Below are 17,059 nucleotides of genomic sequence, written 5' to 3' on the forward strand. Positions count from 1 at the left end.
GATTCTAACATACTGATTTCTCCTGGATGTTATGCAAATTCACATGGAGAGAGGAAAAAGACATTTTGAATGTCAAATATCCTGAATGATCAGAGAATACATTGCTAAATTTCTCCAGATAGAGGAAGAGCTTTGACCAAGATTAAGGTAGGGTTGATTGTTTTTGGGTTTATTTTTTAAATAAAATTTTAAATACTGAATTACTATCTTTATACTCATTGGACACAGGTATAGAGCCTTTAAACTATTTTTACGATTAGCATTCTGCAAAATTTGAAAATCAATTTCTCTTAAGGCAAGGCTGAGTGAGACTAATATACATGTCCATAATGATGCATCTATAGAATTATAAAGCATTTTTGTACAATAATGGATTTTGGTTGCAGATTTATTCATTCATCACGATGAAAAAATTATATGTCTGTATCTTATATATAAGGCAGGGTTTTTTTGTGTATCATGCTAAATCCATTTAGTATTTAACACCCAACAATTCAATATGTGGTTTTTCAGCATATTTTATTAACAGAAATATTAGGAATGTTCATTAGCTGAATTATTATCCATGTTTTAGATACAATTCCAATTAAAGGTTTAGATCCTAGCATAGATGCACACTGTAAAAAAAAATGCTGCATGCAAGGTTAATAACATTTATTATGCAAGTCTATTAAACCTACTATTTTTAGATGAAATTATTTAACTTCAAGTAAAACAAAAACTAATATTAATTTGACAATTTTTAGTGTAGGGTAAGTCCTAGTAAAGTTTTTTTTTATTCTAGACAAATAATGGCTGCTCTGAAGATGCAAAAATATAAACGTTTGATTAAGTCACAATAATTCACATAGTTTTGATGTGTTTACTATTTTTTCAAAATACAAACAATAATATTAATAAAGCATGAGTAAGTGACCTAAAACTTTAGATTTTTGCATTATTAATTGTATAAAGAAGCTTTGGCTGCTGTAACAAAATCCTCTTCAGTTAACAAATACAAATTTACACAACCGTCTGTCTTTAATATCTCTTCATGTATATTTTCTACAGTAGATACACAGCAGTTTCACCAATCACATAAGGAGCTGTTTCAGAAAAATTGGCAGTCATGTTGGCTGTTCTGTTGACCATTTTCATGTTTAGCCAAGGCAAGTAATGCATGCAGTCATTTCCTTTTTGATCTGCATTATTGAATTTTATTATTTTTACTATTGGCTAAAAAAACCACGAGAGGATAATAGTTCACCCAAAAATGAAAATTCTGTTAATATTTACCCTTTTGTCATTACAATGTTTGCTATTTTAGTTATTTTCACCTACTGTTTTTTAGCAGACTGTCAGAAAAAATTGTAAAAATGGTCCCAAGCTGGGAATTGGCAGTACTCTTTATAAAGGTCGTTATATGTAACATTTCGGTCCAGATATACATTTGGTACCAATAGGTAGCTTAAAGGTAATAATATGGCCTCTTTTGGAAAAGGGTTTTTAAAGATGCCGCCCGAGTGGCAGCTATACACCATTTCTTTTCTGACAATGCAGGGACCTACAATCTGACATTTTTTGACACTTGGCATATAAAGATGTGCCAATTTTAACACCTTGTTCCCAATGCTACTGTATATTAAGACTTTTTTAATATTTAATATTTTAATAAATTATATGAGTCCACTATGATTAACTTAATGGTTACAATCCTGTTTAGGCAATTCTTTTTACACGTAGTAGTGCAAATGCACATCTTATAAAATATTTGCAATATTACCGTGTATTTTAATACCATCTTTTCTATTTTGCATAATTTCTTATATCTTATGCCCCTACTGTAAAAAGGCATTTTCTGTAAAGCTGCTTTGCAACAATGCCAAATTGTGAAAAGCACTATAGACGGTTTCAGCAGTAACAACATAAACAAGCGGCTTTCGTGGTCAACACGTAACTTCTGGTGAACTCCGCTAAGAATAAAAAACAACAAAGTATTTTAAACATAGTTAATCTATAAACAACACGTAGATTAGGAAACCAAATCATTTGTTATGTTCGACAAGGTTTTTGGTCAAGAGTGCAGTTTAGCAACTAATCAGACCATTAAAAAAACTGAAACTGGAAGTAAAGTTCGGACCAGACGCGTATCCCGTCACCGCACGTGCGTCCGATGAAACCATCTATAGAAGACATTTCTTTCACTTAAGAGAAGATAAAAGAAGATTTGAGAAATTAATCAAATAATTGTACACATTGAAGATTACATTACGAGCATTTAAGCTTCTCAAAGAATTATCTGGATATTTGTCCTTGCTTATAAGATGTAGCAATGAGTTGCATTTCTGGGTGAACTATTTCTTTAGCAAGTCACCAAAAATGCATTACTAATGACTTGAAAATTAACAGGGCTTTCAATGGACAATTGTGGGACAAATTTCATCACAGCATTCCCAGAGAACATCGCATATTATTTTCAAAACAACCATAACTATCTCAAAATCACTACCCTCTACCCGGACACTGACGTCAGCATCATCTATATGGGTAATGGCTTCAACAATACTACAAGCATCAGCACTGCTGGGGTCACTTGGACCTTCAACTTTCCTAAAGAAGTTGAAGAATACCAGCTTATATCATCCAATAAATCCATTATAATCCGCAGTAATAACAACATCACAGTGCTTTCCATGACAGGATGGCAAGGAAGGCTTCAATCTCATGTCGTCCAGCCTGAACAAAACCTCAGGACAGTGTATACTATCCCAAATCTGAATTACGCTAGCATAATGGCAAAATTCGGCCTTTCAGTCTCCTCGGAGGTAAGGTACAATTCGTTTAGGCTGCTCATCATCAACGCAGTGAACGCAACTAATACAGTCAGCATTAAAAAGCTAGGAACGGGAGATCGGGTTACGCAAACGCTTAATCCGTACTTCCTTTATCAGCTGCAGATTAACAATACGGTTATAGAAGTGAGTGGGACAGACAAAATAGCCGTGATATTGACACATCCTTGCTTTGAGTCCAAAAACTGTTCCTGCAACATGGTGATGAACCAACTTCGCCCCGTAATGCAGAACGGAGCGGTTGAACGTTTTCCCATAACCATGAGCTCTACTGAAGTCAAGCAGCTCTTCCTGACAACAAGCCAAAGTGTAGAAGTTGCTGTAGGTGATCTACAGGCTGGCAGTGGCACTCAGGTGCCATCTTCCACAGACATCCTGCACTTACTGAATGGTGTCAATAATGCACCCCAATTAATTACAACATCCATTCCGATTTCCCTCAGATTAATCAGCCCAGGAATCATTTTAGACCTCATTCCAGTAAGCATGTTTTCTGGCTGCTTCTTGGTACATTTTTATTCCCCAAACACTGGTGCCGTCATCGTCGCAGAGACATCCAGCACTGCTTCTGTGAAGATGAATGCTGCACCTTTGCCTTCAGCACCTACATGGAATGTAATAAGTGGCACAGAATACTCCTGGGCAACCGTTTGGAGTGGACCTACATCAGCCACCATTTGGCATCCCGACTCAAAAATCGCTGTGTACACGGTAGAACTGTCGATCTCCATGTACGCAAGCCCAGCTATAATTATTAATGATGAACCAGGTAATGTGTGTTTTTGTGTTTTATTTATTTATGTTTTTTTTTATATATAAAACATTGTCGTGAGAGGTGTGACCATGTCTGTGAAATGCTAAAATCTCAATCTAATTTTGAGATTTGGAGCATCAAAGTTTGAAATCACTTATTAATTTTACTTCAATTTCAATCTTTGACATGCTCATGCTTATTCAGTCAATCTTAAAGATATCAAGGTTATAATTTCACAGAATGTTCTTAGATGATTTAATGTAGAAAAACTGTAAATCACACAAAAAATGATTTTCACATGGGGTCCCAAATGATAATGATGTGGCACACATATAAAGCACATTTCAACTGGACATTTTAATGAACATCCCAATAAATATCAGCATTTTGTTTGTGTGCATTTAGATCCCAAGGGCTGTGCGTTGACTCCTGGGAAATTTGTGGTTGGCGAAGAGGACCTGAACTGGACAATGTCCCGTGAGTACTGCAAGCACAATTTTGATAACTTAGCCTCTATCTTCCGTCAAAACAACCAGGACAAGATGGCCGCAAACATAAAAGTCCAAGAACCCACTGAAGGCTGGATCGGTCTGCGCCGAAGCCTGTTTTCCACAGAATGGTACTGGAGTATCAGTGACAACACTACTACCCCACTAAACTTCACTTACTGGGCAGATCAACAGCCTGATCTACCTCAGAGAGGTTTGTGTGCTTCAGTGTCTATGGCCCTCGGGAACTTCACGTGGAAGAGTGCACCCTGTTGCTCTATAAAGAAACCCATCTGCTTTAAAAACCCTACATATCTCGTTCTCATTTAAACTCTTGTATAATAATGTAAGAAAAATACTTTGTAGAGAAAGAAATGCAAAATCTATTCAGTGGTAGTTAAGGAAGTAGATGCTTAGTTACTTTGGCTTTCAACCATTGGCTTATAAATATTGAAATATTTATGAAAAATAAAATTGTGCTACTATTTCAATATAAAATTAATGTTATATTAAATGTGTGTCGAAGCTTTGCATATGTTATAATTTTAATAGAACTACAACTATGTTCACTTCTCTAACTAAATATTATGACATTTTATATTTATTTGTGAAAATTTTGGGACCGTAAACTTTTAGTTTATAAATCACTGTCAAAACAAAACAGATATTCTTGGTTTAAATAAATAATTGAGAGAGTTATGTGACAAACAAACTGATTATGTTTTATCTCTATTTTATCTAAAGTTTTTGGTCTTAATGTAAAAGATTTGCTTTTGCTTATTATTCCAGTAAAAAGCACATTTGTTCATGTGGGTGATTCTCACGAAAACTTGGTTTTAAAAATGTCAAGCATGAAAATGTAAAAATTGCTTAAAGTTACTTTTTTTCCCACCAGACATTGAAAAACAAAGTCTGGAGTAAATGGGAACATTAATTTAAACACTTTTACTTATCATTTAACACTTTTTGTAACATAAATAAAAAAATTAGTCCTTAAAAATCTCATTACCGCAACAGTCAGAAAACATCAACAATGACATATTTTCAAAATGACATGACAAACCTGAAAGAACATAATTTGGAGATTCTGCACATGCATTTAAAATCAAAATATTATGCTTCAATTAATTAAATTAACATTTAATAAGCATCTGTTGCGGTAATGATAATCAAAATGTTGTGTAAGCATTCTGATAAGACAATATTTCAAATTAACTGTAAAAAAATGATCTTACCTGGTAGCCATCTTGAAGTAACTGGTCCATGTGCTTGGTCACTCAAAATCAAACTTTATTCAAATTCTGTATGTGTGCTTAAACTGTTCTCAAAAAGTGTTGCGGAGGATGGGAACATCAGGCATGGACACATCATTTTCCTAATTTTTCTTCATTATTATTATTATACATGAATATTCAGTAAATATTTTTTCTGTCATCTAAAGTAGTCTAGCAAAACATCCATTTATTTTTTTCCAAATATTTTTGTGTTAATTTGATTAAATTACAACATAACGCATGTTCAAACACAGCCGGACACATTGCGGTAGTGAGAATTTCAGCAGAAAATGAGATAAAATTGACAAATTATAAATTCTTATGTTGAAATCACACATTGTGCAAGGTAGAACACAGTATTGTGTTAATTCTGATGCTTTTTAATATTACTATATTGCACATTTTAAAGCTAAAATCATTAGTGCCGTGGTGTTTCAATGGTTTCGTGAGAATCACCCATGTACTCTTTGTAAAAATATAATAACTAGCTCTCTTTCCCTGAATTAACTAACTCACATTTTGTCTCCTGGTTTTACTCAAAAATGTGGTACATTATGAAATAAAATGTTTATATGTAGTGAATGTTACTGTATGTCCCGTGCAAGAGAATATTTCACATAAGTTCTTTATGGGTAAATCTAAATAACAATATATTTTCCAGATAAAACGATAGTATAAAGTTAATATTTTTAAATAGATAAAGTTAATATTTTATTGATATTGGAAAATAAAAGTCTTTAACTATTTCAACCAAAATACTGTTACTCACCATTAAGTAATTTTAAGCTGGCATGGGTATCATACTTAATGTCCAAACATGTTATGGATCAAACTTGTTGCAGTTACATTTCCTTTTTGGTTTGATTCACATTCACATGGCAAAGTTTTGGACCAGAAGTTCTTAATAAAACTCATGTGTGATTAAAGTGTCCTTTCATTGGTTAAAATGTACACTCATATTTTTCGGTGTTGCGCCAGATTTTGACACTTCTGGTTGAACCTGCTTCCAGATCTGTTCCTAACCCCAACCATACTGAGGGGATTAATAATCTGTCAGGAGTCATTTTCACCAGGATTCCACTCAGATGTGAAAACACCTTTAAACTTAAAAAATCCCCCATTTATTTTAATAAATTATACAATTCATCTGTTTGTGATTCACAGAATAAAAAAGTTATATGAATTTGAAACAATGTAAGTGAATAACAATTTTCTTGTTGAATTATCCATGCTTTGAAGGCCACATACTGCACTTTGGTTATATACACTGCAAAAAATATTTTCAAGAAAAAAATATTAGTAGTTTTGTCTTGTTTTCAGTAAAAATATCTAAAAATTCTTAAATTAAGATGCTTTTTCTTGATGAGCAAAACCACCCAAAAAAATAAGTCTAGTTTTTAGAAGGAAAAAAAATCTGCCAATGGGGTAAGCAATTTTTTCCTGAATTTTTCTTTTATTTAGGGGCGGTTTCCCGGACCAGGATTAGCTTAATCCAGGACTAGGCCTTAGTTGAATTAGGAAATATAACTAGTTTTAACAAACATGCCTTACTATAAACATTACCTGTGTGCATTTTGAGGTAAAACAAAGGGCACTGATGTATTTTAAGATATGTAAGTGCAAGTTGTTTTCCGTTTGGAGAGCTTTTAAAAGTGTTTAAGTCTAGGACTAGTCTAATCCCTGTCCGGGAAACCGCCCCATAGTGTTTAAAATTTTTAAGATTATTTTGCTTACCCCATTGGCAGATTTTTTTGCTTGTTTTATGCACAAAATGGTTTTTTTTTTTTGTCTAAAAACTAGACTTATTTTCTTGGGTGGTTTTGCTTATCAAGAAAAAGCATCTTAATTTAAGAATTTTTAGATATTTGTACTGAAAACAAGACAAAAATACTAAGAATTTTTTTTCTTGAAAATCATTTTTTGCAGTGTAAAGCATGCAATGCACACACGTCTTGGTTGGTCATGCTGTTATTTCTAAAGCTAAGTCTAAAGTTTGATTGCATAAGGAGAGAAAATTAGTTGTTTGTGGTAGTGATGAGAGAAACGATGCTTTTCAAAGCTTCGAATCAATTGAACCAATTTTTAGCAAATTGATTCAAAAGCGTTCGAAACACCACACACGCTGGCGACATCTGCTGGTCAAAATAGTTTAAAAAAGTTTTTAAAAATTGTGTAAAGAATAAATTATTTAACTTGATTAAGCCATAATTAAAAGTGTATTCTGTGTTTTAGTTTTATTTAGGGCAAATCATTAAAACGAACTCCCGTTTTAAGCATGCACGTGTTTGTCATCAAATGTGTCTATAAACAAAAAGTAGACAAAATGGCAGTGTTGTTAGTCAGATGTATAAATGTTTTATGAACTTGCATAATAAAACTGTCCCAAGTTCTCCTAATAATATAAAATACTGGCTATAATTCCCCCCTAGTGGTGAATCGTCGTTTTATTTTTAAACGGTCATGACGTAATGAAGCCTCGTTTGCTAAAATCAGGTAACATGGCCAGTTAAAAAAAAAAAAAAAAAACAAAAAAACAAAGGTGACATGGCCAGTTTAGAAAGACGCTCCGAACTAATGATTCGAAACAAAAGATTCGTAAAAGTTTCGAAAGCGAAAATCACTAGTTTGTGGATGGTTGGCTTCTCAGGAATTTGAGGTAAAATGTAGAGCGTGGCTAACTGATCCTTTCCCAAAGAGTTTGAGGCTCAACTTACTGTCCCCAAGGTTTAACATCCAGAAGTTGACTCGATGTGCGATGTTGCACATCAGCCTCTTGAGAAAGAGCAAATGCGGGGTCGTCTTCGAGGACACCATCTGGTGCTATCCACTGAACATCAGGGAGAGGAGAGGGGTACATTTCTGTGAATTATTTACCTGGGACTAGAGGGAGAAAATGTATGCAGCGTGTTGCTGATTCTAGTGATGGGAGAAAGAGTCTTTTTAAAGCATCGAATCAATTAAACCAATTGGTTGGCAAAATGATTCACTGTTTCGAAGCGTTCGAAACACAACACACGTTAGCGGCACCTGCTGGTCAAAATAGTGTAAAACAAGACAACCCATTGATAACAGTGTAATGTGTTTACAAATCGTAAAATAATATTAAAATAGTTTTTGTGGTTTGTCAGGTGTTGATCACATAGCATTAACCTTATTTTATTTTCCAAATTCTAAATGTCCCCAACAATTAAACTTGGTCTTTTAATTAAACTCATTTTACAATAAATGTAAAATAGCAATTTATCCACATTTTCCACCAACTATAATCCATAACATCTGACCTTGGCTTGTTTATTTTATTATGGGCTACAATCTGGTGGAATTTCATTTCACGTGATTAAGAGGCATCCTGAAGAGAGCACTTATAGATCAATAAGAACACAATGGGGCGGTTTCCCGGACAGGGAGTAGACTAGTCCTAGATTTAAACACTTTTAAGAGCTCTCCAAACTGAAAATATCTTGCACTGACATATCTTAAAATACATCAGTGCCCTTTGTTTTACCTCAAAATGCACACAGGTAATGTTTTTAGTAAGGCATGTTTGTTAAAACTAGTTATATTTCCTAATTAAACTAAGGCCTAGTCCTGGATTAAGCTAATCCTAGTCCGGGAAACCGCCCCAATGACGCATAAACATTTAGGATTAGCTTAATCCAGGACTAGGCCTTAGTTTAATTAGGAAATATAACTAGTTTTAACAAACATGCCTTACTAAAAACATTACCTGTGTGCATTTTGAGGTGAAACAAAGGGCACTGATGTATTTTAAGATATGTCAGTGCAAGTTATTTTCAGTTTGGAGAGCTCTTAAAAGTGTTTAAGTCTAGGACTAGTCTAATCCCTGTCCGGGAAACCGCCCCTAAGAGTTACACTGATCTGAAATAAAAACCTAAGTGGTCACTGCCAGTTGGGTTCACTTTGGGGCAGTTTCCCGGACAGGGATTAGACTAGTCCTAGACTAAAATAAATATAAGAGCTGTCCAAACTGAAAACAACTTGCACTGACATATCTTAAAATACATCAGGGCTCTTTGCACACAAGTAATGTTTTTAGTAAGGCATGTTTGTTAAAACTAGTTATATTTCCTAATTTAACTAAGGCCTAGTCCTGGCTTAAGATAATCTCTGTCCGGGAAACCACCCCTTTGGGTTTACATCATCCCCAAGCGGCAGCAAACGAAGTTTTGAAATGCTTCGATATGATGTAACAAAGACTCGTTTGATGAAATCATGTGACTTGCCAAATTTCATACACGCTTCGGACCAATGATTCGAAACAAAAGATTCGTAAAGGTTTCAAAGGCTCCTAAAGCAGTTTTTCCGAAAGCATCCATTACTAGCTGGTTCTGGTTGACCTGTAGACAGTTTTCCCTGTAGTAGAGGTTATATGTCGAGACAGTCGAGTTCAAGTTTAGACTGGAGTAGTTGCACCGGTTCCATAATCATGTAAAACATCTTGCAAACTTATTTTTTTATATATAACCACCCTGCAACGTTATTAAAAGTTTGCAAAAATAAAACCTAAAAAGAACGTTCCCAGAATGCTATTATTTGGATCCTCCCCAAAAAAGGGAACCAAAAACGTTAGGGTGTTTGCTGGGAGAGTATTTTCACTGCACTCTTAGAACGAATGTGTTAAAACAACACATTAGTGTTGATTCTGAGACTGTCTTAGAATCCACCCATCACCGTATTATTATTGAACCAACAAAAAAATCAACACAAAATGACACATAATATGTTAAAAGTACACATAATGTGTTAAGAGCTTAACGCACAAAGATGTGTAAATCTTTTCTAAGAGTGTGTGTGCTTAACAAATGATAATGTTTGCATGGTTTAGAATATTTGGTAGGAACATGCAAATGTTAATTCATGCTTGAAAATAACACCAAAAAGTGCTTTATTGTTTTCACTTGGAGACAGATGTGTGTTCAAAGCTTTCGTGAGGGTGCCCGTGGCTTCTTGGTATCTCCACTTTCAAAGGTGCCCGTGGCTTCTTGGTATCTCCACTTTCGAAGGTGCCCGTGGCTTCCTGGTATCTCCACTTTCGTGACTGTGCCCATGACTTCCTGGTATCTCCACACGACAATAATAGCGCTGTCACGCTGTTGGTCCTATGTTCTCTGTGGTTGCCCTCCAGGCGGTAACACTTGTCCTGGTCAGGCTTTGATTGGCACTGTTGGCTGTTTTTGAGACTCGTGCTGTGGAACACGCCGAAGGGCGAGAGTCCACACCACATGTATGGAGGAGGGATGGGTGTGGTGCGGGTGAGTAAAAGAGCAGGGCATCACTGGTACCCTTCGGTCTGCCTGACCTCTGTGTACACTTTCACGGACCACCCTTCATCATCCTATGCTGTTGCTAGGGAACAAAGAGGTCATCACGAAAAAGTTTCATGAAAAACTTGTGACATGTACAGTGCCTGATTTATTCTGATTTAAAGTTCCTCACCAGAAGTGTAAATAAGCAGCAGCATATAAAATATATCATGAAGCGCTGCATGTCCATCGCAGGGGTCTGCATGCAGTTTTGCATGAAGAAGCAACAAGGAACATGATCCTATTAATGCCAACTTAGTTACAGTATGTCACAGTAAACATTTTGTTTGCATGTTCCTTGGGAATTGAGCATGGGAGTACACTATGCAATTTGGTAATTCTACGAAACGGATCTCTTCTGGATCTTATGCAAATGCACATGGAGAGAGGAAAAAGACATTTTGAATGTCAAATATTTCCTTTCTGAATGACCTGAGAATACACTGCTAGACTTCTCAGGTAGAGGAAGAGCTTTGCCCAAGATTAAGGTAGGTAGATTGTTTTTATTTAATTGAGGAGGTAGGGAAATTCTTCTGAGACCTTTTAAAGTGACTCATTTGATGCAGGTAAAGCACCGTTGTACTTTTAGGATTTTAAATCATTCTGTAATTTCTCTAAGGCAAGCATAAGAGACATAACATATGTACAAATGTCCAAAAAGATGGGTCAAATCTATAGAATTGTAAAGATTTTTTTGTACGATAATGGATTATGGTTGTAGATTTATGCATTCAGCATGATGAACAAATTATAATTCTGTATCATGATCAAATATAAGGTGGTTGTGTTTATAGTATTTTGTTTGTATCATTCTTAAACAATTTGGTTTTTAATACTCAACAATTTATTTTGTTGTTTATCAGCATATTTTATGAACTGAAGCGTGAAGTATTAGTAATGTTTATTAGCCTAATCATTATTAATATTTTAAATACAAAACCATTCAAAAGTTTGGGGTCATGCTGGGTCACAGCATTGTATGCATCCTAGGGTGACATTTATTTTGTGACATTAATTTTATAATTTTTATTTATGTTTTTACAAATTTTGGGCAACAGCTTTAACGATGCAAAACATAGTTTTATTTTATTATATTTTTATTTTTTAAGTCACAATAATTCACATAGTTAAATTATTTTTCCATAGTTTTGATGTGTTAACTTTTTTAAAAATACAAACAATAATATTTATAAATAATGAGCAAGTATCAAAAACTTTTGATTGTTGTATTATTGAATTAATAAAAAAAGGCTTTGGCTGCTGTAAGAAAATCCTCCTCAGTTAACGAATGCAATATACACAACCGTCTGTGTTTCATATGTTTTCGTGTATATTTTCCACAGTAGATAAAGCACAAAAGCCGTTTCACCAATCATACGAGGAGCTGTGTCAGAAGGCGACAGTCATGTTGGCTGTTCTGTTGACTATTTTCATGTTTAGCCAAGGCAAGTGATTACATCAATCAAAAATAATGTCAACATTTATCTTTTTGTCATTACAATGACAGGTCATTTTTCACTCCTATTTTGTTAGAAAAAATGGTCCCAGGCTGTGACTGGGCAGTACTCTTTATAAAGGTCTTAATATGTACCATTTAAGTACAGATATTTGGTACCAATAGGTACATTAGAGGTACTAATATGACCTTTTTTAAGTGCAAAGATGTATTTTTTGGAAAGGTACTGCCCCTTTTTTCATTCTGCGACTGTATATTAGGACATCATTTTATAAATTATATGAGTCTGCTATGAATAGCAATAATTGTTTGTCTGTTTACAATCCTGTAGACAATTATTTTTACATGCACAGTAGTGCTAATATAAATCTTATGAAATATTTGTAATATTGCCATGTATTTTAATCAAATTTTCCTGTTTTGTAGCATTTCTTAAATTATACATACTATTTATCTTATGTTAAAATGTATTTCCTGGAAGTTGCCAAATTGTGAAAAGCACCATAGAAGCCATAAGATAAAAGAAGCTTCAAATGAAATAGTTTGATTACATTAAAGATTTCATTACAAACATTTAAGCTTCACAAAGGACTGTCTTGATATTTGTCATTTGCATGCTTATGAGACGTAGCAATGATTTGCATTTCTGTGTGAACTGTGCCTTTAACGACTAACAAAGCAGCAAGCTACCAAAAAAATGCATTACTAATGACTTGAACATTAACAGGGTTTTCGATGGACAATTGTGGGACAAATTTCATCACGGCATTCCCAGAGAACATCGCATATTATAGGAACAACCTTAACTATCTCAAAATCACTATCCTCTTGCCAAACACTGACGTCAGCTTCATCTATGGAAGTGACGGCGTCAACAATACTAGAAGCTTCAGCACTGCTGGGATAACTTGGACCTTGAACTTAACTAAAGATGTTGAAGAATACCGGCTTACATCATCCAATAAATCCATTATAATCCGCAGTAATAACAACATCACAGTGCTTTCCATGACAGGATGGCCAGGAAGGCTTCAGTCTCATGTCATCCAGCCTGAACAAAACCTCAGGACAGTGTATACTATCCCAACTATGAATTACACTGAGATAATAGGAGCATTCGGCCTTTCAGTATGCTTGGAGGTAAGGTACAGTTCGTTTAGGCTGCTCATCATCAACGCAGTGAACACAACTAATACAGTCAGCATTAAAAAGGTAGTTACGGGAGGTCAGATCCAGATATCTACGCAAACGCTTAATCCGTACTTCCTTTATCAGCTGCAGATTAACGGTGAAGTTACAGAAGTGAGTGGGACAGACAAAATAGCCGTGATATTGAGTCATCCATGCTTTGAGTACAGAAACTGCTCCTGCTACATGGTGATGAACCAACTTCGCCCCGCAATGCCGAACGGAGCGGTTGAACGTTTTCCCTTAACCGTAAGCTTCACGGAAGTCAAGCAGCTCTTCCTGACAACAAGCCAAAGTGTACAAGTCGCTGTAGGTGATCTACAGGATGGCGGTGGCACTCAGGTGCCAAATTCCAAAGACATCCTGCCCTTACTAAATGTTGTCAATAATGCACCCCAATTAATTACAACATCCATGCCAGTTTCCCTCAGATTAATCACCCCTGGAATCATTTTAGACCTCATTCCAGTAAGCATGTTTTCTGGCTGCTTCTTGGTACATTTTTATTCCTCAAAAACTGGTGCCTTCATCATCGCAGAGACATCCAGCACCGCGTCTGTGCAGATGAATCATGCACCCTTGCCTTCAGCAACTACATGGGATGTAATAAGTGGCACACAGTACTCCATGACAACCATTGAGATTGGAACTACTCAACCTATTTCAGCCACCATTTGGCATCCCAACTCAAAAATCGCTGTGTACACGGTGGAACTGTGGATGTCTGCCATGTACGCAAGCCCAGCTATAATTATAAATGATGAAGCAGGTAAAATATGTGTTTGTGTGTTTTGGGTGTTTTTTTTATAAAATTGCGGTGATAAATGGGACCATGTCTGTAAAATCCATTCAATTCAACATTAGTAGCATCAAATTTTGGTTTCATGTAGAAAATAGTAAATCCCCAAAAAATTACTTCAGGCAGGGCCACACATGATAATGATGGACATTTTCATAAAATAATTTTGTTTGTGTGCATTTAGATCATAAGGGCTGTGCATTGACTCTTGGGAAATTTGTGGTTGGCAACGAGGACCTGAACTGGACGATGTCCCGTGAGTACTGCAACAGCAATTCTGGTAACTTTGCCAAGATCTTACTTAAAGAGAACCAGGACATGATGGACAGAAACATAATAGTCCCAAAACCCACTGACGGCTGGATCGGTCTGCGCCGAAGCCTGTTTACCACAGAATGGTACTGGAGTAACAGTGACAACATTACTACCCCACTAAACTTCACTTACTGGGCAGATAAACAACCTGATCTACCCGAGAGAGGTTTGTGTGCTGCAGTGTCTATGGACCCCGGGAAGACCTTCATGTGGAAGAGTGCACCCTGTTGCTCTATAAAGAAACCCATCTGCTTTAAAAACCCTACATATATCATTCTCAATCAAACTGCTGTATATTAATTTAACAACAAAAACTGTGAGAGAAAAAAATGAAAATACTATAAGTCTATTCAGTAGTTGCTTAGATCTTCTGGCATTGCCTTATAAATAGATGAAAAATAAAACAGTGCTTATATTTAGATATAACATTAATGTTATAAGAAATTCATGTTGTAGCTATAACATTAGTAAAAAAGGTACAAAAGTTGTAACTGGGATGATACCTTTTTGAAAGGTCATAATATAGGCTACCATTTAGGCCAGACTGATCTCACAGAAAGTGGTGTTATAGTCACAAAAAATTTGATTAATTTATTCGTGTCCATGGAACAGAATTCAGCTTTTTTTCGTGACTTGAGCACAAACGTCTATTATGTGTCACTCGCACGAATTTCTATAAAAAGTTTTTGTGTCTGTTGCATGACTTTCTTTTTCATTTCATTTTATGTATTGTTATTTCATTGTTGGTTTTCCATATTTTCTTACCATTGTTGCTTGCGATTGGGGTTAGAATCACTGTAACACTTTTAGACATCCTAACCCAAAGCTAACCCCAAGCGACATTGATTTATAAATAGAAAAAAAATAGAAAACAATACATAAAATGACATGAAAAAAAGTCGTGCCACGGACACGAAAAACTATTTATAGAAATTTGTGCAAGTGACACGAAAAAGCTGAATTTCGTGCCATGGACACGAATAAATGAATCACATTTTTTGTGACTATAACACCACTTTCCGTCCCAGTGACTACTTTTGTACCATTTTTCTGACAAAAACTAAACTGTAAAAAAATTCAGTAGAAATTACAATGGTATTGCAGCTGGGTTGCCGGTAATTTACAGTAGATTTAAATTTATGTTATTTACTGGCAAGAGTTTGTTCAAAGTTAAATAAATTTTAAATATTAACAAGTCTTTATCTTTACAGAATAAAACTATATAATAACAGCCTCATGCAAAGCATTCTGGGAACCAGAAATCATCATCAACCTTTTTCTGTTTTTTTCTTCAGATTTTGTTTCCCAGAATGCTTTGCTTGATGCTGTTATTTTAGTTTTTCTCTGTAAAGACAAAGACTTGTAAATGTTAAATGTTCATTTAACTTTGAACAAAATGTTGCCAGTAAATAACATAAATTAAAATCTACGGTAAATTACCGGCAACCCAGCTGCAATTTCTACGGATTTTTTTACAGTGTATGTTCTCTTCTCTCTTACTAAAGAGTTTAATATTTATTTGATAAACTGATTTATTTATATAAACTGATTCTGTTTGATCTCTACTTTATTTCAAGTTTTTGGTCTTAATGTAAATTATTTACTCATTCTTTCATAGAAAAAAACATGTTTATGTAATCTTTGTACAAAATGTAATAACTGGCTCTTTCTCTGAAATTACTACATTTTGTCTCAGTTTTACTCAATAATGTAACACATTATGAAATTAAAATGTTTATAGCCTGTGTAGCGAATGTCACTTTTTTTGTGCAGTCCTGTGCAAGAGAATATTTCACCTCACTGTAAAAAAAAATGAAATGCAGCATGAAGTTAAAACAACTTGGTTTTGCAACTCAGTTCAATGTACTGTTTTAAGTTTTCATATGTAAATAGTTGACATAACTTATAAAACTAAGTTAAAAATGTTTAACTTTGTTGTTAAAGATATAAAAGATAATGTTCCCAGATAAAGTTGCGTTGTATTTTTTCACCAGGATTCAACTCATATATGTCATGTGTTAGCTACTGTCGGGTTTATTGTGAGTTTCTTTGTAAGCTGTCCTTATATTATTATTTTTTCCAATATTTTTATTTGTCAAATAATTTCACATATTTTAGTATAAACTTTACTTATATAATTTAATCATTTTAATAACAGCACTATTCCACTCATTAAATGTATTTTGCCATTTGCTACAGTAGGTCTGAAATATGTTTATGTCGTATTTCGGATCCCCTCAAGAGTTTGTTTGCATTTTGGTGCTGATCAAAGCGTGATTGCCATGTTAACATATGCCTAGGGCCGGACATAGCCTGTGCGATTTCCATCCGAATTTGACTTCTGAAACGAATGCCTCTTTTTAGTCAGGCCAAATTTTGTCATGTTGTTTTGTCGTATAGTTTACTGGGGAAACCAGACATGATTAACCTCTCCTTACCAACTTAATCAAATCCAATCAAGGAAGAAAGGGTATCAAGTTCGGAAAAAAACACCCTTAAAGCTTCCAAGTGCTTTTAATTGTAATAAATGATACAATTTATCAGTTTGTGTTTCACAAAATGAAAAAGTCATATCGATTTGAAAATATAAGTGAATGACAACAGAATGTTTTTTTTAGGAGAATAATTTC

At 34.8% G+C, this 17,059-nt stretch overlaps 2 protein-coding genes across 3 annotated transcripts; both read left to right on the top strand.

Moving 5' to 3' along the window:
* Positions 1-33: 33 nt before the first annotated feature.
* On the top strand, positions 34-6,212 carry LOC135789032 (uncharacterized). The gene is made up of 4 exons (XM_065298602.2): positions 34-147; positions 1,051-1,148; positions 2,389-3,600; positions 3,991-6,212. Exons 2-4 carry the CDS (start codon positions 1,109-1,111, stop codon positions 4,401-4,403), a joined length of 1,665 nt encoding a protein of 554 aa, XP_065154674.2. The 5' UTR covers positions 34-147; positions 1,051-1,108; the 3' UTR covers positions 4,404-6,212.
* A 4,565-nt stretch (positions 6,213-10,777) lies between these two features.
* LOC135717695 (IgGFc-binding protein) lies at positions 10,778-14,884 on the top strand. 2 transcript variants are annotated; one of them, XM_065239885.1, is made up of 4 exons: positions 10,778-11,159; positions 12,015-12,116; positions 12,855-14,084; positions 14,299-14,884. In XM_065239885.1, exons 2-4 carry the CDS (start codon positions 12,077-12,079, stop codon positions 14,727-14,729), a joined length of 1,701 nt encoding a protein of 566 aa, XP_065095957.1. In that variant the 5' UTR covers positions 10,778-11,159; positions 12,015-12,076; the 3' UTR covers positions 14,730-14,884. The 2 variants fall into 2 exon arrangements, with proteins under 2 accessions (XP_065095957.1, XP_065095956.1); XM_065239884.1 differs by having other exon boundaries at positions 10,778-12,116.
* Positions 14,885-17,059: the final 2,175 nt, after the last annotated feature.

Source organism: Paramisgurnus dabryanus, chromosome 13 (genome assembly GCF_030506205.2).
Source record: "Paramisgurnus dabryanus chromosome 13, PD_genome_1.1, whole genome shotgun sequence".
Taxonomy (NCBI): domain Eukaryota; kingdom Metazoa; phylum Chordata; class Actinopteri; order Cypriniformes; family Cobitidae; genus Paramisgurnus; species Paramisgurnus dabryanus.

Excerpts from the sequence above, each read along its gene's own strand:
- LOC135789032 (XM_065298602.2), top strand. The coding sequence starts at position 1,109 with ATGTTGGCTGTTCTGTTGACCATTTTCATGTTTAGCCAAG. Across the intron at positions 1,149-2,388 it reads CATTTTCATGTTTAGCCAAG|GGCTTTCAATGGACAATTGT; the intron begins GCAAGTAATGCA and ends GAAAATTAACAG. Across the intron at positions 3,601-3,990 it reads AATTATTAATGATGAACCAG|ATCCCAAGGGCTGTGCGTTG; the intron begins GTAATGTGTGTT and ends GTGTGCATTTAG.
- LOC135717695 (XM_065239884.1), top strand. The coding sequence starts at position 11,960 with ATGCAATATACACAACCGTCTGTGTTTCATATGTTTTCGTGTATATTT. Across the intron at positions 12,117-12,854 it reads TATTTTCATGTTTAGCCAAG|GGTTTTCGATGGACAATTGT; the intron begins GCAAGTGATTAC and ends GAACATTAACAG. Across the intron at positions 14,085-14,298 it reads AATTATAAATGATGAAGCAG|ATCATAAGGGCTGTGCATTG; the intron begins GTAAAATATGTG and ends GTGTGCATTTAG.